Genomic DNA, 23,096 nt, shown 5'->3' on the forward strand with positions numbered 1-23,096 from the left:
AGCCACATGTCAAACTTTATGTGTTCGTAGTGTATCTCTTGGGCATCTTCTGTGTGTCTAAATGTTTTGATATTTTTGGTGTGTGAGTGCTGGCGGTGTTGTGTGTCCGTACCCTCATCTTTCCATTGCGCACGGCCGCTCCGTCCTCAGCGAGCCTCAGCACATACAGGTCCATGTTGTATTCTCTGCCTCCCCGCAGGCTGAAGCCGAAGCCTTTGTTGTCTCGGTCCAGGTCCACTGAGTAGAACTCACCGTCCTGATGGAGATAGACAGACAAACAGACAGACAGACAGACAGACAGACAGACAGACAGACAGACAGACAGACAGACAGACAGACAGACAGACAGGGCGGGAGGGAGGGAGGGAGACAGACACCAGACAGAGGGACAGACAGACAGACAGGGAGGGAGGAAGACAGACAAGGTCACTTTTGCTATTTCAGGTTGTGTGTGTGTCCTTTGAAGTGGGCTCCTATTCCTGGAGTGTGTGTGTGTGTGTGTGTGTGTGTGTGTGTGTGTGTGTGTGTGTGTGTGTGTGTGTGTGTGTGTGTGTGCATATGCTCAGGTGCAAGGATGCTGAATAAATGATGCCTTGGGCTGAAGGTGAACAAAGAGAGCGGGCACAGGCAGAGAGAGCGAGAGAGAGAGGGACGGAGAAGGCAAAAGGGGGCCGGGCACCACAAGGACATGCAGACAGCCACAGCAGCTCCCGTCTTCGCGGCCTCCTAATCTCCTCTGCAGATAGATCAATGCTATCTGTGAGAAGCATCTCCACGCCGGAGGATTTATTCAGCGGCGAACACAGCGGACTGAGGGGTCGCTTTGAAAGCGAACAGGCTTCCCTTAATGCACAGACTCCGATAACGCCGGCAAGTATAAAGATAAAAAAAATAAAAAAGATAACAAAGGCACCTTGTCTGTCCTTGGGAATGTGGGTGGGTGGATTGGTTGATTCGTGGAGGGATAGAGGATAAAAAGTTCTGTCGGGGGGGGGGGGGGGGCGCAGCCGGATGGATGTTTATAAAGACGGGTGTGGATGTGGGTAGATTGCTGTGCGTGTAGATGGCTCAGATGTTTGATGGAGACATGGAATGGGTGAACGTGTGAATGAAGTGACAGGTGGATTGATAGCTGTAATGTCCTCCTTACCTGAGCGGAGACTTGCGTAGGGGGCTGGGGAGGAGGTCCTTGTGGGGGTTTATATTCAAACGACTCTTGTTTTGGTTTGGTGTTGTTCCTGAGACAGACAGATGGCACAAGTAATGAAGGATTCATTTAATATGCATATTTTGAAAACTTTCTCATAAGGGGGACTTATTATGCTTATTTCCAGCTCTATTTTTGTTTTAATATCCAGGGACTCCACTAGAGTAGCTTTGCATGATTAACAATGCAGAACATGCCATTATTTTTTCGCAAAACTGTTATTCCGCACCTCAGGTGAGGCCTTCTTAAAACCCCCCGTTCTGCCGAGGAGTAGGACACAAAGCCATTTTGAGCTCCGCCTCATGCTCTTACTGCTTTGAAGGTTCTGAAAGCGAAAGTCTAAAACTAACTATTAAAACTACTATCAACTAAAACTAAGTAACAGAACATAATTGGACTGGAAATGGCAACTGGTGCAAGAGATGCACGAACGTCTGCAGCAACAAAGATTACAGCAGGACGTCTCTGTCGCGTTGATATTATACCCATTAGCTGCTTCTTCTGTATCATAATGGTGCACACCTTATTATAGATATACACCCTGTTAACAGTTGTATGTTGTGCAAATGCAGATTGAAGTGGGAGCTAACATTGCTAGTAAAATAGGTTCCTGCAGTAGCCAAACTACTGTACAGTTAATGTTGGTTGTTTGTATGCTGGAGTACATTAAATGCTACTCAGGAAGACAGTTTTGGGAGAACTCATTATCAACATTACATATTATAAAATAAATAGGTCCCCTCTAAATGTTGCGAGCACTCAGTTTCCCAGCACGCCGCTCACCTGGCTTCAGGTGCAGCCTGTTGCTGAGGTGTGTGAGTGGTGGTTATGGTGGCAATCTTCTCTGCGTTGGTCAACAAAGACGCATTTGATGACTCTGAGGAGAACAGAGGGGAAAAAAAGAGGCAGTCAGGACATTTCCATCGACAAATCTTAGGCCAATCTTCAAACTGTCACTTTACAATCTGGTGGGTTTCAATTGGCTTTATAAAACAGAATTAAAAAAAGAAAAAGTGAAAAAGTGAAAACCATTTCAAGAATTGATTAGGCAAATTAATGCTTTCCACGGGAGCCAAGTCCAACACATTTTCCACACTGTACAACGACCTTTTTGCCTCCGGCAAACATCACAACTCTCCTGCTACACTGTGACATTTGCTTTTTCCTCACAGCATCTTATTCAACACATTACAATTTGCATGACAGCGCTCCATTAGAAGTGTCTCTGGCGTCGCGAAAGACCGACGATGGAATTAAATCCAGATTTTTTCCGTGTGAACACTGGTGTAGATTCAGCAGCTGTCATCTACAGTCATCAGCTGACCTATGGGGACCACCACATGCCTCCTCCACCATTTAGCACAGATGCGGGACTCCAGAGGAACACGGCGGTTTATATTTGTGCTGTCAGTTATTTTGTCAAGTTGCGTTTCTTTGCCACATCTCCTTTTGGACCTCTCTGAAAGCAAATAGTCAAAAGGGAAACATATGCACTTGCAGTACATGAGGTACAGCACGTATAGCTCCTGGTTCTTTTTGTCTTTTATCTTGGATTCAATCATTCAGAGTTATCAGTGACCTGTGCTGGGCCTTAACGACAGAATAAGACCTCATTACTCTATTCTCGCCGCATAAAGAATCCTTTCTTCTCCTTACCAGCCAAATCTTTCTTGGCTATCTGCAGGTATCCTTTATTTGATTACAACTCTCCACTGTCCGTTACTCCCTATTCATCTCACGGTCAGTTCCTCTCTCATCTATTCATCTCATCCAATTCCACTAGTCCCTTTGCAGCCTGTTGGCTTAACTCTTTGATTGCCCGTTTCCCCAAGAGGTACAAAGTCAACCAATCGAGCTGCAGAGTGGATGGGGTGAGCTTCATTGGAAAACCTTGTAGATTGAGGTTTGTGCAAGTGTGTGATGCTGCAGCTCAGGCCCCAGCAGGAGGTCTCTGCATCTGTGTTACAGTCTCAAGTATGTTCTGGAGCTCATTTCTCACGTTCGCAGGTCCCTCTAAACCCCCTTTGCATCTGCCCATTTGCATAACCCACTCCTTCCATCCTGCTTCCTTTCCCCATTTAGCTCTCCCAAAACCGTTTTCTGTCTGGAAATTAATCGAACGCGCCTTTGTTTCTCTCTGTACTTTTGTTCCGCTCCACTCGCAACCCACTGCCTCTTTTCTCATGTCTGGCATAAAAACATTTACAACACGCAGGAGAAGCGTCTGTAACCCCGGCCACAGCAGCGTGTCCTTTGCCATGAATGGACAGAGGTAGGAACGAGAACAGGTACAATCGAAATGAGAAACTCAGGAGAGAGAAAGGGAGGGAAAAGAAAGGGAGAGGAGATAAGAGACGTGGGATGGCTGTAATACATAATATACCCCAGGTTGTGCTAAAAATGACACCTCAAATCACCGACCGGCCCGTCCATCTCCCCTTTCTCGCACAAAAAGAAGCAATGAGGTTTGCTCGGGTCTATGCAGCAGAGACATAAGCTTTAATGAAGGCATTAGCTGGTTGTGCACGCGTTACTGTGCACCAGCAGAGTGAGCGCAGTGCCTGTTCTCCTCGTCGTCGCAGCAGTGCATCAGTCAGAGCAAAACTCCATCCGTGTTCCAACACGGGGGGGGGGGGGGGGGGGGGGGGGGGGGGGGGGAGAAAGATTTCAATGGATAGGTGAGGGCTTCATCTTGGTATTTATTCACGTCAAAAAGTTTAGACAGCGTTGATCCACACAGAAATAGACCTGCTCAACCATGTGTAAACAGAGGCAGAGAGAACAGTCACTCAGAGGCAACACGAGGCACAATCATCTGCTGTCAATCCCTCGGCTTCCGTGTCGGGCAGCGTCTGTTAGTCTGACACATGCACAATAGACATGAAGCAGAACTTTTACCGATAAGGCATATCCAGTTATTTCTCCCTCGGTCTCTTCTTGGCAGAGCAATTTTGGCTCACTGTTCTCATCAACCGCTCCAAAGGAAAAGCAAAAAAAAAAAAAAAGGGAGCCGGAAAGCAACGAGCAAGGAGGACAAATAGCTACAATCTCTGGCAGTGCGTAGGTTGACAGGGTGTACCGTGCGCACGCACGCGCACACACACACACACACTTAATTAAACAGTATTTGTGAAGCATGCCTCGGTGATCTGTCAGCACAAACTAGCGAGAGCTCTCAGCTGCACAGCACAAAAATACATCTTGCACAAACTTCTTCCTTTTTTGGGCTACATACTCAGAGGAAGCTCTGCATCCATCTCTATCTCGCAAACACACATAGACACACACACACTGACACACACACACTGACACACACACACACACACACACACACACACACACACACACACACACACACACACACACACACACACACACACACACACACACACACACACACACACACACACACACACACACACACACACACACACACACCAAAAACAAATCATCTACATTACTCTTGCATGTCGAAATGCAAAGGCTGGGAAAGTTCCCAAATATCCCCAGGCGTTACGTAACACTACGTGCAAACACAAGCACCACTCAGGGAAGTAACGACGCAAGTCCTGCTCCTCACATATATTCAGACCTTGTAACAATACTAATAATAGCTGATGATTCTACTGTTTGACATCGGTCGTGACAAAGGGCCAAGCCGCATGCGAAAATCTGCCCTCCTACTTGCTCTTGTTGAATAGTTTGAATATATATGAATTTAAAGCTGAAGGCTTTCGGCTGAAGGGGACATTGTCAGAATGTGCCGGTTAGAGAGTTTCCTCTTATTGGAAGGCCCCTTTAAGGAACCTTTGAGGACCCTTGAGGTTTTCCCCAATTTTTGCAGTGAATTTTTGAAGTGAAAATAAATCAAAAGACAATTAAAATGACACAAATTGACAGAAGACGGCTTGGAAGCCGGAGTCTTTTCTCCACTCACCGTCTCCAGGAATGATGCGTAGTGTGACAGTGTTCCCCGCCTCCTTGATGAGGTTGACAATGTCAGAATGGGACTTGTTGGTGATGGAGCATGCGTTCACGGCCAGGATGCGGTCGCCGACCTTCAGCTTCCCGCAGCGGTCTGCTGGGCTCCCCTCAATGATGCGGCCTATTTTGTGGGGCATGGCGACACATGCATTGCCAGCTATGGTCACCATTGACACGTGACGTGTGATTCGGCGCGTGTGTGTGTGTTTTGTTGCGGGGTGTTGTTGGGTTGTGTGCGGAGAGAGAGGGAAAAGGAAGGGAAAAGGGGCAAAGGAGCAGAGAAAGAGGACCAGAAGGTTCAGGGTTAATTCAACAGCAAGCCAAGCGAACGTTACTGAGAGAAGCTGATCAGCATTACGGCAGAGCAAAATGCAAGCACTGGCAAAAGAGAGGGGCATATTTCAATGTGCTCCTCAAAGAAATAAGAGAATAGCTCATACTGTCATTCTCAGTACATTTCTTGTAAAGTGGTTTTTCAAATTAAGCACTGTGGAAACTGAGCTCCACATCTAAAAGTGTCTGTTCTCCTCCACCCTTTCCGTCTCATTCCCCTCTTTTACTTAAAGCTGCTCCGGTTTCACATTTCTAAAACAGGCATCATTGTAATATTTGCATATAAGTCTTTTGGCAAAAAAGATTATAGTGGAAAAAAAGAAACTGTGTTGTGGTGTCTGCATCTCAAATACTTGCACCTGCATAAAGTTGGAGACGACAAACATACATCAGAGCTGACATCTCTAATTACCCTGAGGTGACTGTGCAACAACCCCCCCTGACATTCCCTGCAGAGGGAAGGAGTGTGCAAACACTCCTCTCGTTCCCCTTCTTACTGTTCATTATCTTTCATTCATCCCTTCCAGAGGTGTTGTCACTCTTTCACAAAACTACAAACTAGCCCTGACCTCTTCCTTACATGTAGCCGTTGGCTTTCCATTAGGTTTTCAAATGTCGGGTCAAACAAATAGAGCACGTCTGCTTCCCCGTGTTTTCTACTCTGGACCTGTTGAAAGGTGCTTTGGCTATTTAATAATAATTTAAAACAAAAAAAGTTGGACACTCTCAGGTCTTTTCAGTCCACCCACACTGACACTGAGATGAGAGCACAGAGAACATTGAAATGCCACAGTGGTGTGGGCAGGAAGCCACGGCAGCGGGGCGAGAGGGCAGTGCATAGAAAAGACACTACTAGTTCGTAAAAGGTAAAGTCGATTCAATTTGAACGGAGTTATTTGCAAGGGTAGGCGAGATCAAAGAGCAGAAACATTGTAAGCATTGTAAAAAAAACGAAGTAATGTTAATGTAACCTTCACACAAAGTGATCTGGAGAAGGTTCATCTACCTGACGTTGTAAAATAAATAAATGTCATTCCCCTATTCATCCTTCTTGCGGCGCTCGTTCTCATCAAGCTGTCATTAGGCTTTTAGCGCTAACCTGCTCAGCAGAAGCCATTAAACTGAATAATACAAGGGCCTTATGTAAGACCCACTCCCCTTGTGATCAATTATGAAGGCCTTGTGTGAGAGTAGCAGCATCTGCGGGCGAAGAGAAGGTTTTCCATGTCTTGGTTTGACAAGCGCGGACGGAAACGAGAAAGAAGAGACGCTTCTTTGAAGAGTGGTAGTATTGATCTGCTTGAACTGTTAATAGCTAGAGTCTTCACTGGTTCTCAGGCTATATAGTGTTCAGCTGTTTTATGAATGATACAGAAGCAGCACAAGATAAGAAAATACGAGGCTCCGGTGATTAGGAAAAGCCAGAGAGTGTGCTTCATGATGTGATATGTGCGGCACTGAATTTTGTAAAACATTTGCGAGAACAATCACAAAAGCAACGTGCCTGAAGTTGTTCTGTAATTTGCGGAACACGGCAAACAGAAAGGCGTGGCGACTCTTACCAAAGGTGGTGCCGGCTTCAGGCCGCGACACAGACGAAACTATGACAAAACCGAATCCTTCGTTCTCGCCGCGGCGGATCTCTACATCATAGGGCTGCAGGGTGGAGGAGGGGGCAATGGAGTTGGCGTTGAGGGGCTGGGAAGAAGTGGCAGCAGCCACAGCAGTGACAACGGTGTTACCGCTGCCCCCTACTCCTCCACCTCCTCCCCCGCTGCCGATGCCGGAGGTGGAGCCGCTGCCGGAGCTGACGGTGTTGAGGGAGTTCTGGCTGCCCTGGGGGGTGCGTTTCCCCATCTCCTCCGTCAGGCTGGGCGCCTGGGTGCTGCTGTGGTGGGAGGATGCCGGCGATGGAGGCACGTCTCCCTCTGCTTTAACTGGAGATGGCAGAGGAGGATAGGGTGAGAGAGCTGCAAATATACTGCATGGCGTTGGAGAGGTAATAGTGTGGAAAAGGACAAACAAGGAGGATTTATGGAAGGAATAAAAAAGGAACAAATTGTAGGCAGGGTAGGCGAGACAGAACACAAGCAGCATATGACACAAGAAGATCAAGAGGAGGCGGAAAAATGAAGACATTCAAATGAAACCAGCCAGCGCGCAGGTTCAGCAGAAAATGGAGTTGGAAAAGGCTGAGTGAAAACCTGACACATAATAGGGCAAGCAAACATTTAACTGTCAAAAAATATGACAAAAAAGATTTCAAATAAACACAGGCATTTTTCTCTCCTTACACAGCTACTTTATGTTGATATGATGAGAGACGCGCTGGTGAGTCAGCTAAGGGAGCACGCGCCTCTCCAGCAATCTCCTCTCTGATTTGTTTTGAAGATGAACTAAAGATGCGTCTCGCCTGTTGTATCTGGACATTTCAGTCCACATTTCATTTCCTGCACAGCTGCTCGAGGACGGCGCCTCATCTTCCCGGCGCTCTAAGGCAGACGGGGAGCAGCAATGCACTAATGTCTGGCCACTGTCATCGAGCTGAAGGTTGACCACCCTCTCCATCATATTTATGGGCCTTTCTTTATCGGCTGCTGCGGAGCGGAGCGGAGTTAGTGAGGGGGCGGGGGCGTTTGCAGCCGACTGCGTCCTACTGTTACACGCCCAGACTATTACAGAGGAGGGAGAAGGGGAAACCCCTGCACACAGTGAGCTGGCCCCCGGCCTCCTGATTGGAAATGCAATGGAAAGAAATGGGGCCCTAGGAGCTGTAAAGTACAGAGTGAATGAACACTGTTGTACTGTAGCGGCAATGACATATTGGAATCTGATGCAAAGGAACATATCTGATGTTGTTTGCGAAAATGAATTGATTTTATGATACAACACACTGCTGATATATATCAAACACAATTACTGACGTGCTTGTTAACAGCAACTAAGCCAGCAGACACTGTCAGGGTAAGTGTACTTAACGAAAGAACAATTTCAGGTTCATGTTTAAGACTTTAGAGTCATAATCCTCAAGATTTGTATCAAATCATTTTTCACAGCATATAACTGGAAAAAAAAGGCACGATATCGACTGGCTCCGTTTCCTGAACAATGTGAGGCTGCTTGGCTGCACTGTCAACAATTAGTATATTTAACAAGGTAGTACTGAATCAGACTTATTGTTGCCACAGTAACCACGGGTGTCATAAAATCATCTAGGACTAAAGTCTTCTCTGGCCTGGGTTTTTTTCTAGCCACACGTCAGGTATCAAATACATATCCCTTATATTTCCCACCTTTTTATACTAAAGCCAACAGAATAGATTCAATGGAGGCTGAACATTGACATCTTAGTTATCTGTCAGCAGCTCTTTCACAAGCCATGCTGCTCCCTCATCTAGATCCCTCCTGCCTCTTACCAGCGAAGCCGGTTTTGCGTCGCACGGTGAGGTTGACGTGGCCCTGCTTCGCCGCCTGCTGCATGAGCTGCACCACCAGTTGGTGCGACTTGCCCACCACCGCCGTGCCGTCCACACATATCAGCTCATCGCCAGACCGCAGGCGTCCGTCCTCGTCTGCAGCACCGTACTTCACTATGTGGCCGATGTAGATCTGTTACACAGCCAAAGCATAAGGGATGACACTTGTGAGTCTGCGATCATGAATGAGTAAAGACTGCCAATAGCCGGGGGTTTTTTTAGGTGATAAAAGTGGAAACAGTTCAGCGATCCCATTTTCTAGAATAAAAGAACAGTACACACACACACATAAATAATCATGAGAAGAATTTAAAGGCATCCTATTTTTCACAGCAGCTATAAAGTTGACGTGTCCGGGACAATTTAAGCTTCACTATTACATCCTTACTCTTCTTTACTGCCTGCTACATTTGTCACCAGGGCCAAACTCCAAAGTAAATCAAATTTTTTTCTCTCAAAAACGGCAGTGCAGACCAGTGAACAAGATCCAACAACTTTGCTTCTTTAAAAAAGGAAAGAAAAAAAGAGGTGTGGGCTTTTTTTCTTTTTGACAGATTGAAGCTACGTTGGCCGGATCAAAGAGTAACTGTGTTGCAGAAAAATCACTGATCTGAATTTGAATCCAGCGCAAAAGCGCAGAACTACACAGGGGGAGAAATAGAAAACCGATGCAGTGATAAGATCCTTCTGCTCTGACTAGTGCTGGAAATATAGCTGCCTTTTCATCATTTCGGTTACTGAATCTTGCCAGTTCATAGTTAATAAATTCCACACACTTTTAGATTGGACATTGAGTAGACTGGAATGCAAACAGGGGGATTCTGCAATGAAAGACAGAACAAGTCTGAGAGGGACTCACGGGCTCTCCTGGCTCGTTGCCTCCGAGGATCCTGAAGCCGAACCCTGTGTCCTTCCTCCACAGGAAAATGTCCTGCTCCTGGAAGTCTGGAACTGTGAAAGCAACAAATCATCATTCACATCTCTGTATCAATAACAACAGCAAAGCTCATGGGAGTTCCAAGAATTCAGTACTACCATGCATTTATACATTTAGTTTAACCCCTTCATGCTCTGGCATTGTCATTAAGAGGGCAACAGGCAGCGGTGTGGCCATAATGGATGCATTCAGGGAATCAAACCATCCCCCTGCTTGTGTCAACATGCAAATAATCATCCTCCCAACTGTTCTATGCTTTTGTCACCTTGATCGTATCTGTCTGGTGGCTCTGGGACAAGAACAAACAACTGATCCATCAAAAGATTTTTATCTTAAAATGATCTATTTTGGGTAAAGAGCGTAGGTATAGAGCTTAAATAAACTATCAAAAGACAGGCAGGTTGACAAAAAAATAAATAAATAAGAATAATCATATCACCCTCATTCATCGGTGCCATAATTAGAAACAGTCAGACTTAAACCCCCAACTGATGCCTGAAATAGCAGTTTTCTTTTCTCTTGGCTTTTTAAAATCATATTCAGTGACGTTAGTATTCAAATGGTCCACACTGTTTCTTTTATCAGGTGATGTGTGACATGCAACTCTATTTCTACTCTTGCCTACATTCAATAGCACTTCCCACCCGACAGAGGTGCTAATACATACTGAAAGAATGGGCTATATATTATTGAGCATAGGGTCTGGGTATGTCTAGTTCACAGTCCACTCCCATCCACAAGAGAAATAAGTGAATGTGTGTGTGTGCATGTGTGTGTGAAAGGTACTGTGCTATAAAAGAGGCATCGCACAGCAGCGACTGACAGCTCATGGTTCATGAGGCAGGGGAGCCTCAGGGGGGCTCACTGGGAGCCAGGGGAGAGAACGAGTGACTGTGCATGAGTGTGGCCTCATCCTGGGGTACACACGAGTGTCTCTGCTTTAAGTGTGTGTATATTTATTCACATTATGCAAGTATGTGCATGCGCTCGTACGGCCGCAGCTGTGTTCTATTGGCTGACAAACATGCGCCCCGGCGCAAACCCCTGGGGGGATTTCCTTGTGCATCAGCACAGGCGGCTGCTGCTGCCGAGACCACAACAGCCACCAAGAGTCAGCAGGGTGGCAGAAGGCGCAAGCAGCCGCTTCCAATCTGTTCCTTCAGTCAACAGTTAAAAAAATCCCAATCCTTCCAATCCATCACAATGTAGCTGCGGAGGAACTGGGAGTCAAGGGCTAACTGTTGCAAACTGCACCTGCACACAGGAGGGGTCAACCGCACAGTTACACCCTGCTCTTGGTGATTAATGGAGCCATAAGTGATCTCCACAGTGAGGCAACTGGGCGTGAATGGATCAATGTATTACAGAGACGGACGGACCTGGGCACTGAGATATGAGTGTCGACTGCAAATAAAAAGCGTGGATAGTTCGAACAGTGAGGGAATTTAAGTGGGGACATGTTGAAAAACCAGACCGTGGTCAAAATAAGGGCCAATAAAGCACAAGCGAGTTCCCTAACCTCTCTGGCTTCGGTTTGAGAACAGTGTAACGCTCAGTGAGTTTTAAGGGGATTTTCTTCTTTTGCAAAAGGAAATAGTTTGCCACATGGTGAATTTGAAAGGGCTTGATCTTTGCAGAAGATTTTTCATTACACAACTGTAGCCAAGGCTCGGGCCCTATGGGGTCTATACTGCAGGATAGTGGGGAGAGAGCTCAGTGCAGCGTGAGTAAGAGGAGGATTTGCACCTGCTGTTACAGTCACCTGTCCTCCCAGTCATTTTCCGTGTGTTCCTTGACCTTTCTCTTCCAGCTTTTCTCTTTCATGTCCCCATTTTTTTAGTTTTTCTAAGTCACATGCATTTCATTATCTTGCGTGGCTCCCTATTCGCACTGAGCAAACTGGCTCTGGCAATTTCGAAAAAACCCTGTTATGGCTCCCATCACCTTAGGATAGCTATCTACTCCTTGGTCTGAGTTTCTTCCACTCACATATTTCTACTCTTCATTTCCTTTCCAAATCAAACAACCATTGTCCTCTCAGCACTTAACGGCAGCTTGCAAACAGGCGTCTACGCTTCAAGCCCACGCTGAGCCCTTCTATTCACATTCTCCATCGTAGGCATGTAAATAATGAAAAATCCTTGACAAGTGGCGCCTGGGAAAGTGATTAGTCTTCTCAAACCGTGCAGACGCCTGTTTTTTCTCTTCCTCTTCTGTTTTTTTTCTAACTTGACAGTGGATCTGAGGGTTATTCTTTGTAATTGGAGCGATCTTTGGCAAGGCTGGACCAGAGGGAGGGGTATACGTAATTTGCTGACATCCACAACACTATTGCTGCTAATTAAACCGCCATGTGTCTCTGAAAAGAAGTCGAGTATAAAAGTGTGTGAATGGTGCCAATGTCAACAGCTGGACCAAAGTGGCATCTAGTACCATGAACACGTGGGAGCCTTCTGCTGCTTACACTGATCGCAAATTACGATACAATCAGAGCTAATGCTGTAGTGTTGAATAGCTGCTATAAATTAATTCATTTGGGAAATGGGCGTATTGACTTCCTAGCTACAATTTAGATGATATTTGTATGATCAATAAAAAGCTAGAGCCTGAGTAGTTTAGTAGAGGGAAGTGAAAGAGCTAGCCTGGCCAAATACAACACATTTGTCCACCAGCCTGAAAGTTAGATTTTACTAATCAACAAATTGTGCCTTGTTGTAAATATATACTCCGGAAAAGATTAGGCCAGCTAAACTGAGAACCACATCCCTCTCCAGACACCGAACAAGAGCAGAAGAACAGGGCAGGTCATTGTTGCTTTTGCTTAAGAATATAAACCAGTTACTTACATGCAAACGACTTACAGCGTCCCTCATCCCATTATCTTTCTCCAAAATGAGTGGTCACTTTTAAACACCACCGAGCCAACAGTCCCATGCAGCCCTCATCCAACCGCCACCAAAAAGTATTATACTTACGCCTACTTTCATACATGCTCCTCGACTGGGCCCAGATCTTAAAAGGGTCCGGTTTTCTCTGGATGGTCCCGTCTGCCGGGGAGTCCTGGGGCGGCAGGCCTGGCAGGGGCTGAGTGGGGGGCGGGGGAGCAGCGTTCTCGTTGAGAGGGGGTGCAAGAGATGGGTGTAGAGGTGAGTCTGTGTGGGTGCTCCGGTGACTGGAAACACTATGCTGGGAGCTGTTCTGACTGTCCTTCCGTGATAGTTGCTGTTGGAGAAGCATATTGATATCATTTGACCGTTGAAAGTGAGCTGTGGAGGAGCATGGAGGCGGAATTCACAGCTGACAGACAGGTAGATACACTGCATGCTCAGCAGCGGGAAAGTCAAGAGGGACAAGGGTTGTGGTCTTCAGAGGAGAGAAACGGACAATGAAGACATGAATACACAGGAATTTGTTAGATGTAAAGTATGTAAGATTTCTGCTCCTTTGGGTAAAAGTAAAAAAAGATTCTATGAGTGCATAATGTCAAACACTGTTGTATTGCAGCTTCGATCAACACAAAGAATAATCAGGCTGTTGATTATTGGTTTGGAGAATTCTTTCAGCAAAAACAGTCAGAAATAAAGAACGATTCATGAGGGTACATCGCCTATTCCTTTGTTTCACAGAGCATAAACAAGACACCGCATTCCCTGCTGCACGTGTAAAGATATTCACACTGAGCAAAGCACTTGAGGGGTTTGAAATGGAGGGAGGACTTTACTGTTGAAGCCAGAAATGTAAAACTCCTCATAAATTGCCACCGGCCCCTCAATAACATGGGCACTTAAGTGCCCGCTCAAGGATTTGAGGAGAGCGGTGCTTCAGCAGGGCAAAAGCACATACGATCCTGACCTCAAGTACAAGTACGCAGCGAGCTGAAGTCAAAATCCTTCCCATGACCCTTGTCACGATATCTGGATGTGCTGGACAAAACTGCGCCATTGGGGGCTGAGGCAAGTGGCTCGTCTGTTCTCTGATATCAAAGTGTTTGGCTTTCAAAGTGCAGCCATGTCTTCAATAAATTCAGACTCATTACTCCCCGAATCTGCCTCCTACACCTCTGCAATTCATGTTTATATTCATCATCCTTGTTAGACATAAAAGATAAGAAGCTTGACTCTTTAGCAGATTCAAGTCGGCGCTGTGGCTCCGGCTGGAATGCTTACTCCATCACTGTTATGAGTGTAACCTCACTGTGTAGTGTGGTGAAATACAAATCAATGGACGCGTACAATTCGTCACAAATGCTGGCCTTGTTTGGTGCTAAAGTCAGACCTCAAGTCCGATGCTTCCCACTGACCGCAAAGTGATTTTTAGGCCACTTTCATTCCATCAAACAAAATGGCGCCTCCATTAGTCAATGAGGCAGCCTCATGTCTCAGCCTTTCCTGTTTGATGCACACAAAGTCCAAATCCTACTCCCCTTTCAAACAAATACAAATCTCTTGTTCTTGACGGATCTATTAGCTTTGACCTTCTGCAGTCACCGTGTTCTCCCACTGTGCTCCAGGACGGGCCTAATACATTGGTTTCTCCTGCTCCAATAACTTATTAAGGAGACAGAGGACATGGGGGAGGGAGGAGAGGAGGGGGAGGGGCAGGGGCAATGAAAACTAATTTGCTGCTTCTTCAAGACCCAGCTCTGTCCTGCTTTGCTGCCAGCAGGCCAGACTTCACCACCTCAGTACATCACAGCATGAGCAGTTATCTTTAGTTCCCTTCGTTGCACACAAACAACCAATCATTATGCTAAAACATCCTGCATTAACATCATTATCATTCTAAACTTATCCTTCACCTTTATCATCTTACAAAAGAATTTCATACCACCACCACCATCATTATCTACAAAGCACAGATGACACCAATCCCCCAAAAACTTTCACCCCGTCTACGCGACATCACATACCCTCCTAGTGTAATCTCTGTATGGAGGGGCCAGCTCAAAATCATCCTGCAAAACAAAATTGACAAAGCACACGGTTCAGTCAGAGACAGTCATCTGCGTTATTGCACTGGTGCAGCAGATATCACAGGACGAGGCCGTCCCTCGGCGGTGATCATGCATTCGACTCTCACACAGCAAAACTCCAGCGCCCAGTGCGATGCGATCATCAGCGTGTTAGCAACCCAGCTCACGCGGCGCATCAAAGCCCCTTGTCCCAGCCCCTGCCAGAGAGGAGGGAGGGGGGGGCTGATGTGAAGCTAGAGGGATCCACCCCCACACAGCACAGCAGCCCATGTCTCCAAACAGACCCACAACATCAGCACAAGTTACACATTACAGAGGGGAGTAAAGGATGGAGCAGGAGCGGGAGAGGCGGGGAGAGAAGAATAAGGTAGTGATGAATGGCAGGTAAAGGGAAAAACATATACAGAAAACAACTACTTACCAGTTTTGGGCTCTTCTTTGCAGGCGCCACCCCTGTGAAGAAGAAGAAAAAGAAAAAGGAGAAGGTTACCATTGAGTTGCAGTGTATATTCCACGTTAAAAAAGGAAGAATGGAAAAAAAACGAAAAGAAGACAGATAACGCAGAATCCAAACAATGTCAGCAACTAGCCCAGCTCATCTATCCCTCGTCTCCTTCTCCCTCCTCTCCTCTTTCCCTGCTGTGGTCCCTGTACTCGTCCATCCACGGCTGGCGTTTGAGGAGGAAGCGGGGGGGATGGGGGGTGGGCGGTCGGTGGGGTGGAGGTGGAGGGGGCAGGCAGCGCGATCTATCTGCATCACTGCCGCGGCCAGAGCTCGGCTTGACTGGCGCAGCGGAAGAGTGGGGCCAGCCCCGAGGGCCAACCCAGCGCTCGCTGGACCCCGGCTACCAGACGGCGGCGCGCGCGCATGCCAGTGAGTGTGTGCTCGGGGGAGGAAAGTGAGAGGTTGAGAAGAAAGGACGGAATCCTGGAGAGCGGGCAAAATCTAGAGAATAAAGGAGCGAGAGAGAGAGAGGAGCAGAGAGGAGAAGAGCGAGCTGTGGAGTTCCTGGCCGTAGCATTACCCATGGAGAAGGAGTCCAAGATACTGAAAATCAAATTATAGGCAACCGTCAGTTCCCCTCTTACTGAGACCATCTTCCTGTGTCCGCTGAGCGCTGCGCTCCGCTGTCGAAGGCTCCAGCATCTATAGGCAGTTGGCGCGTCCTCCCCGACTCTCCCTTTCCTGCTGTCTTTTCCTTTTTTTCCTGTTCTATCTCGCTCTCTCTCTCTCTCTCTCTCTCTCTCGCTATCTCACCTCACTGCACACTGCCCTCCCTCCCTTTTCTACCCTCAGCATCATCACTCTCCCGCCCTCCCTCCCTCCCTCCCTCCCGTCTCCCCTCCATCTCGGTCTCCTTCCCACCCCCACATGCTGGTAAACATCCATGTAGCTGCACACACGCACACACACACAGGCGGCAGACAGCTCCACGCAGGCGGCGCTCCTGACACAAATCGAAGTTCGCTCAAGGTATGACAGGCGGCATGGCGTGAAATAAACCGTCATATGAAGTTATGGAAATGAGAATGGGAGAAGGGCTGCATGAGACAATGAGAAAAGGCAAGGCTGGTTGTGTGTGTACACTGTACCTCTAAAAATGTTTTAAAAATCAAGAATGAGTATAAACCACACACACACCTCTGACACACAAAACATGTGTGTAACACATGTACAGCATGAGTGAGACTCGGCAGTGTGTGATCTAAGAAAATGGGTCACTATTGTGTGTCAATCCTTTAGGGAAACTGAGATGATAAGATCACACACACACACACTCACACTCACACACACACACACACACACACACACACACACACACACACACACACACACACACACACACACACACACACACGCACGCACGCACGCACGCACGCACGCACGCTCTTGCCTGCTTTATCTCTCAGACATCTGGGTTCATTCACAAGTGACGGCTCCAACTGTAGTGCGTCTGTAGCTATTTTCTTCTCTCCTTCCTCTGCTCCCCTTCTCCTCCTCCTTCCCCTCATCAGCCCTCTCCCCTTTTCACCTTTTTTTTTCAAATCAATAAGAATCATTCATTCAGCAGCGCGTAGCGCTTCCCTAAATCAGACGCGTTTGCATGTCTCGGGGTAAGCATGCTGTCAGTCAAAGCGTCAGGCTGCCGTTTGATTATTATTCATCTATCCACTGCAACTGATCTGCCGCTGCCGTCTGTCTTTCTCAGCCCGCTCTCTCTCTCTCTCTCTCTCTCTTTCCTGGCTTTTCTTACTAGACACACTGATACACAAAATGGACACACCCGAGCAAACAATGAACACTCTCGAACAGAGCTTGATTCAGATCTTTGTACTGTACAGTACATTTTTCTAAAAGCAATGTTAATGAATGACCTGGAAGAAACACAGGTTTCAGGTTCAGATTTAAAATGCACGGGTTGTCTTTGTGTCATGTGATGGTGAAGTGGATATCGATTGGTTTTTGATTTGTTGACAGAGAACATGGAGATGTAACGTTTGGGTTCTGTGAGCATGTGACGGCATATTTTATAATTTTGTGATGTTAAGTCGACCCAACATTAAATTCTAATGATTAAAACAAATAACTGACAGATAATGGATAAATAAAACAATAGTCAGTTGCAGGAGCATTAAAACAAATGAATAAAGCTGTGCAAAGGTCTACAATGTGTGTGTGAGTGTGTGCTCGAAGCTCCCAGATCAAAAAGGTATTGTGGATGTTTGGGCCGACCTTCACAGGGAGGAAAGAGCGGTTTTGGACAGGTGGACGATCCGGCCCGGCCTGTACACTGACAGCCTGAGTGACTGTGCGCGGACTAAATCCTCTGCACCTCCGGCTCGCAAAAAAATTGATGGGCCCATTTTATTCTGCTTACTAAATCTTAAAGTCTGTGTTTCACCTACAGTGCAATACATTTGCATAAAACATTTTTTTTTATGTTGAAGGATACGTCAATAGATTATTATAAATTCCAATTAAACCAAATAAGGAATATTTCAAAGGATTGCAGCAAGTTTTAATTGATGCTTACAGTCGTCTCGTTCCACTGTCTGAGGAAAAAAAACATGAATATGAGCAACTTGAATAAATGTGACTATACATTTGAAAGCTGTGAAGCTGAATCCAGCAAAAACTGCTGCCATGAATATCCTCTGGTTTGGATTAATTGTATTCTGCTTAACTAGGCAACGGTTGACAAGAGGCACCACGCCCTCGGCTGCGGGCAACAGTTTCCCTTCCTCAGACAGGAACTGTTGCACCAACCTGGCAGCACAGCAGTCACTAAACGGTAGCCATTACTAAGCAGATTACATTGTCTGTCCACAGCACGCGCGTATGCGTATGTGTTTGTGTTGCTAGATCTCAGCTGGGAGTGACGGCTTCCAACGGGGAGGTCCATCTGTCACCGTGGCGACAGTGCCTGGTGACCATGGGGGAACTGACAGACGGTCTCCGAGCAACGGTTGTTGTGGTGAGCTGCTCTCGGTGTACGGCGAAGGAGTGAAAGGCTCGCATCAGCTGTGATGCGACAGCCCGGCGGAGTACGGCTTTATTTAGCTTCCTCTGTGTGTAAACAGCGGAATCAAATGTGACAGAGGAGCACAACGGTGCGACTAAATAGACAGCAAGGACGGCCAGACAGCGTGTGCGTGCAATACGTTGTGAAAGAAATGTGACGGAATGTAACAGTTTTCTGGCAATGAATGTCAAAGTGTTTTATTATCTAAAGAAAATCTGAACAGTGCAGTAGTTTCCCCTCTGTGTCGTGCCTTCCCAGGCTTTTATAGAAAGCAGGGGTGAAATCCCCCCCGTCCCACAAATGCACACATTCACCCAGAGGAGACCCCGGCGCAGATTATCTGCAGAGCATTGTCATGGAAACAAAAGATGGTGCAATGGTGGTGAGATTTACGACTCGCTCCCAGTGGCCATGGAGGTGTGAAAACATGTGAGAGATTGTGGGGGGTTGAGGGGCAGAGAGAGGCTCACCTTGTACCCGTGCAACAAGCGGTGATTCACTGGCTCGAGCCTCCAGCAAACCAAAAACGAGCGGAGGTGAGTCACGGGCACCTAGCGGGCGGACAGCCCCCCCCCCCCAAATCATTGCGTCTCAGGACTGCAATGCTGTTCATTATGGTGCCATTGGAATGTTAAGTCAGCAGAATTTTTAATGCAAAGTGGGCAAAACTATAACGCTTCCTGCCCATATGGTGAATTGATTTTCCTCTCTCCTCTTTTTCAGCGCGCGGACCCATCATCAACGTTTATCTCTTCCTAATGGGTGTATACAAGACAGGCCACATTATATGGGCCTTATGAATGAGCATGCCAGTAACTGTGGGTTTGTTTATGTGGGTTATGCAAGTTCAGGTAATTGTGTGTGCGTGTCCTCAAAGAACACCGATCCATGGAGTGCTTTTTGACAGGAGGCATTTACACGCTCTCTGTGCTCTTGCCGACCATTATGCCAATGAGAGCTATCTAGTGTGGCATTGATCCACTTGGTGTTTTCACCCCCCTTTAAAGGTGCATGCCCAGGAAAAAAAGAAAATCAGGAAAACACACATTTCAGCTTCCTGTCTGTCTTCAAGGCTACAATGAATGTCCTTCAAACTGCACTTAAAGGCAATGAGGCGAAACGCAAACAAGCATAAACAAGAGGAAATACACCCTCTTGTGCTTTAACACGATGGGAGCTTGGTAGATGAAGGCTCTTTAGAGTTTCCCAAGGAGCCATGCAGATAATCTGAGGGCCCGGACACATCTTTGGACTTTTAGCTTCCTGTTTATTCAAGGGCAGATTAAAGGAAGTAAAAGTTCAGCGGAGGGCTTCATGGAACACACTGACACTCGTGAAATTTTTAGGCCCTTAACCTGCCATTTGTCCGTCCACTGGCTACGTGGGCGGACAGAAAAGGTCCATCTCTCATTCCGGGCGACGAGCAGTGCAGGGCCTGAACGCCTAGCAGGGACTAATGTGTCACCGCTGATTGATTGAGTCATGAGGTTGGGGGAGTGATAGGAAAAAGAGATAGCGGTTCATCACGGGGGGGGGGTTGCTGCGCTGCAGTTTCATCATCTCTCTGATCGTCTGACATTCACTCGTCCACCCTTTTCACTCGTCCAATCCATTTCCTTCACATGGCTACACGCACCTGCTGCAGACAAGCGCATCTTGCCCTGCTATCATTGCAGCACTTGCCTGGCCTTAAAAAACAGGTTAAAAAATGAAATATAATAATGAAGACTGCAAATGGGGTCATTTTTTTCCGTCGCTGACTAATGACATGAGCTGCGGGTCTATTGAGAGGCTGTTACAGAAATTCTACACCCAAACACTTATTCACTGATAAAAGGCTGTACAGCAGGTACATGCTTCCCTATGGACACTCTTAGGATTTACTCTTATTTAAAGGGAGCATGGGAGAGGAAATGAGCTTCTGTGCTACTGCAAGCCATCGGGGGGCCAAAATGAAATATGTCATTGCATCAGTGGGGGCAGGCGAAGACAGGCAGGGGAAAATGAGCACATTAAAGCGGCGTAATTAGACAAATGAAGGAACGATGTATCATGAAGTACAGACTTGATTCAAGCAATAAATCATGTGTATAGGCAGTACATCCCAGAGTGCAAAACGTAGAAAATCAACAGTTGCATTGTGTGTTTGACCTATGAAACGCCGACCCGCGGATGGTTCTTCGTCTGTAACTATTCATTTGGCTGCAAAGGGTCAAAGAAAGATCCTTCATAGCAAACGGTGAAGAGAGCTAATGACCTTAAATGAGATTCACTTGGCCACGGTTTCACACGAATGGCAGCCCGACGTTCAGCACGCCGTTGCTGGTGTGGAACGAAAATGCACAATGCCGACTTGCACTCATGCTCTCAGTGGGAGAGGGGTGAGGGGTGCACACTGCTGTGCACAGCCTCCTTAACAAGTGTGTATCTCTGTGCGTCGGCCCTCAGGGATTGGCTCCTGTGTTCATGTGGGCGAGCGAGTGTGAATCTACTTACTGGCGGGGAGGGGGGGGGGAGGATAAAGGGGTGGATCTCCACCAATTAAGACTGTACCAAGGTCTTCTTTGCTTCAAATCTATAAATTGGATGCATGACCGTTCCTGTTTGCAGCCAACGGGGTGCGCGCGCGCGCGTGTGTGTTTGCAACCGGTGTTTGTTCGGGGAGGAAGACATTCTTGATGGATGGAACGCGAGTGAGAGTAAAAGAGAGCACAAGAGAGAGAAAGATGTATGTGTATGATAAGCAGAGCTGACATCAAGACCCCAATTAGAGGCCAGTGTGCCTCGTTTCTACTGGTGGAGCGAGCCGGAGCGAGAGAGCAGCGCAGGGAGGGAGGGAGGGAGAGCGAGAGAGTAATAAAGGTACCGCATGTAGAACCTCGGTCTGTGTTCCCGGGAGTCTGACTGCGTGTATGTGTTTGACGACACATGTGGCGTGTGAATGATTACCAGGGCACTGAAGTGCAGCAAAGTGTCAGAGGCAAACAATTACACCATTCTGAAATGTGTGGGAATTCAGTGGGGGGAGAAATAGTACGCGCGCTTCAACTGAGCCATGGTATCTGAAGTGAATTTTATATTCTATTAATAATACTTATAATGACAAAAATGGGCTACCTAAATATTTTCTTACTCCATACTGTGTATACACTATTGATAATTCGATATATACAAAATTAGAGTCATGCCTTCTGTCAATGAATCGATTAGTCCCAAAGTCAGAAAGCTAACTATCACAACTTTGATTAATTGACTTTACTGTAAACGGAAAATCTTTGGGTTTTAGAAATCTGAGGAAGTCATCTTTGACTCCAGGAAAGTGTGACTGACATGTTATTGACAAAACACTAAATCAATTGGCCGATAAAATGATCAGAAAATTGATTAATGCTTAATGCTTAGTCAATCTCCAGTTGTTCATTCAGTTTTACATTTTTCTTAATAGTAGTAATCAATATGGTTCAGCTTTGGTTTGCTGTTAACATAAAAAGCCAGACAGATGTTTTGTCATGTGACAAATGGTTCAGTTGTCACCCCCCAAAATATATATATATATATGATTTGATACCCACCCAGGAGAAAAAAAATTACATTAACACACTGCAGTACACAAATTTGTACTTTGCTCTCTAATTACCGACTGTGTTGTGATGTTAGAGTCCTCGGGCTCTTAATTAACCACAGCACTTTGGTGCTTGAATGTGCAAACAGGGGATGTGCAGTGTGCGGACTTTGTCCTATAATATGTATCTGCATGTAGCACCGGACAGGAAGGTGCTGCAACAACAAATTAAATCAGCTTTCATATTTCATTTGTGTGTACGTTTCTCAGCCTACTGGCACCATTTATACTCCACTGTAATTAACATCAAGCCAATCATTAAAGATATTTGCAGTAGTGGTGCTGGTGCAGTGGAATTGTTCCATATAGATGATTATCTTCTTTACATTTGCGTTTAAGCTGAGTGCCGTTCCTCCTATCACAGTCTATCGAAGCCAGTCGTTGGGCTCACACAAGCACAGCTAAACCTTCTGTTTTATTGACAGCCCATTTAGCCCCTGCCCATGATGATGCTCTAACTCTTTATGGCCTTGTGTACACAAGCACAAGAGAGGGGGGTAGTGGAACCGTTTTGTGTGTGTGTGTGTGTGTGTGTGTGTGTGTGTGTGTGTGTGTGTGTGTGTGTGTGTGTGTGTGTGTGTATCAAGAAAAGTGTAGAAAGAGGCAGAGAAGCAAAGTGAGGTGAAGCCGTGAAGTCACATGTGGAGTGAACGATGGATGTTGTACCAATATCCAATATCCCTTTAAGAGCGCTAAGCACTTTCCCCCACTCAGGTTATAACTGTGCATGTGCACACACACATACACAAAAACCTTTTAGTTATTTGAATTAATAAGCCCCAAAGCAAGCTATGGACAGTCTGACAGAGAAAATGGTCCAATTACTTGTATCACGCGGTGCGTTTAGAGCTCTGAAGGTCTGCGAGTCTGAGGGGGGATGGGAGAGAAAATAGCCAAATGTAATCATTTCACTTTTATCTCAATTCACAGTTGCTTTGTTTCCACTTAGTGCTTCTGGTAGACAGTGGCTTCCAATCAGGAGCCAGGACAAAGGCCAGGTGGAGCCGTTAAATAGCAGCATTCCCACGCCGTTTCATTGTT

At 46.5% G+C, this 23,096-nt stretch overlaps 1 protein-coding gene across 11 annotated transcripts in view; it reads right to left on the reverse strand.

The window, feature by feature from the left end:
* Positions 1-23,096, reverse strand: part of magi1b (membrane associated guanylate kinase, WW and PDZ domain containing 1b) — a 132,995-nt gene that overhangs the window by 17,643 nt on the left and 92,256 nt on the right. For 4 of the 11 annotated variants that reach the window (XR_007030846.1, XM_035631378.2, XM_035631376.2 and 1 more), the window contains exons 13-23: positions 22,881-22,922; positions 15,331-15,362; positions 14,847-14,891; positions 12,913-13,159; positions 9,860-9,951; positions 8,941-9,133; positions 7,087-7,461; positions 5,145-5,348; positions 1,991-2,084; positions 1,151-1,238; positions 113-256 (exon numbers count right to left, since the gene is read on the reverse strand). Coding sequence is in view for 10 of the 11 variants with exons in the window: in XM_035631378.2 (XP_035487271.2) it covers positions 113-256; positions 1,151-1,238; positions 1,991-2,084; positions 5,145-5,348; positions 7,087-7,461; positions 8,941-9,133; positions 9,860-9,951; positions 12,913-13,159; positions 14,847-14,891; positions 15,331-15,362; positions 22,881-22,922 (1,556 nt within the window). In the remaining variant the exon portion in view is untranslated. The remainder of the gene's footprint in view (positions 1-112; positions 257-1,150; positions 1,239-1,990; positions 2,085-5,144; positions 5,349-7,086; positions 7,462-8,940; positions 9,134-9,859; positions 9,952-12,912; positions 13,160-14,846; positions 14,892-15,330; positions 15,363-22,880; positions 22,923-23,096) is intronic. The other 7 variants (XM_035631383.2, XM_035631382.2, XM_035631386.2 and 4 more) reach the window with 5 other exon arrangements.

Source organism: Scophthalmus maximus, chromosome 6 (assembly GCF_022379125.1).
Source record: "Scophthalmus maximus strain ysfricsl-2021 chromosome 6, ASM2237912v1, whole genome shotgun sequence".
In the NCBI taxonomy this organism is placed as follows: Eukaryota; Metazoa; Chordata; class Actinopteri; order Pleuronectiformes; family Scophthalmidae; genus Scophthalmus; species Scophthalmus maximus.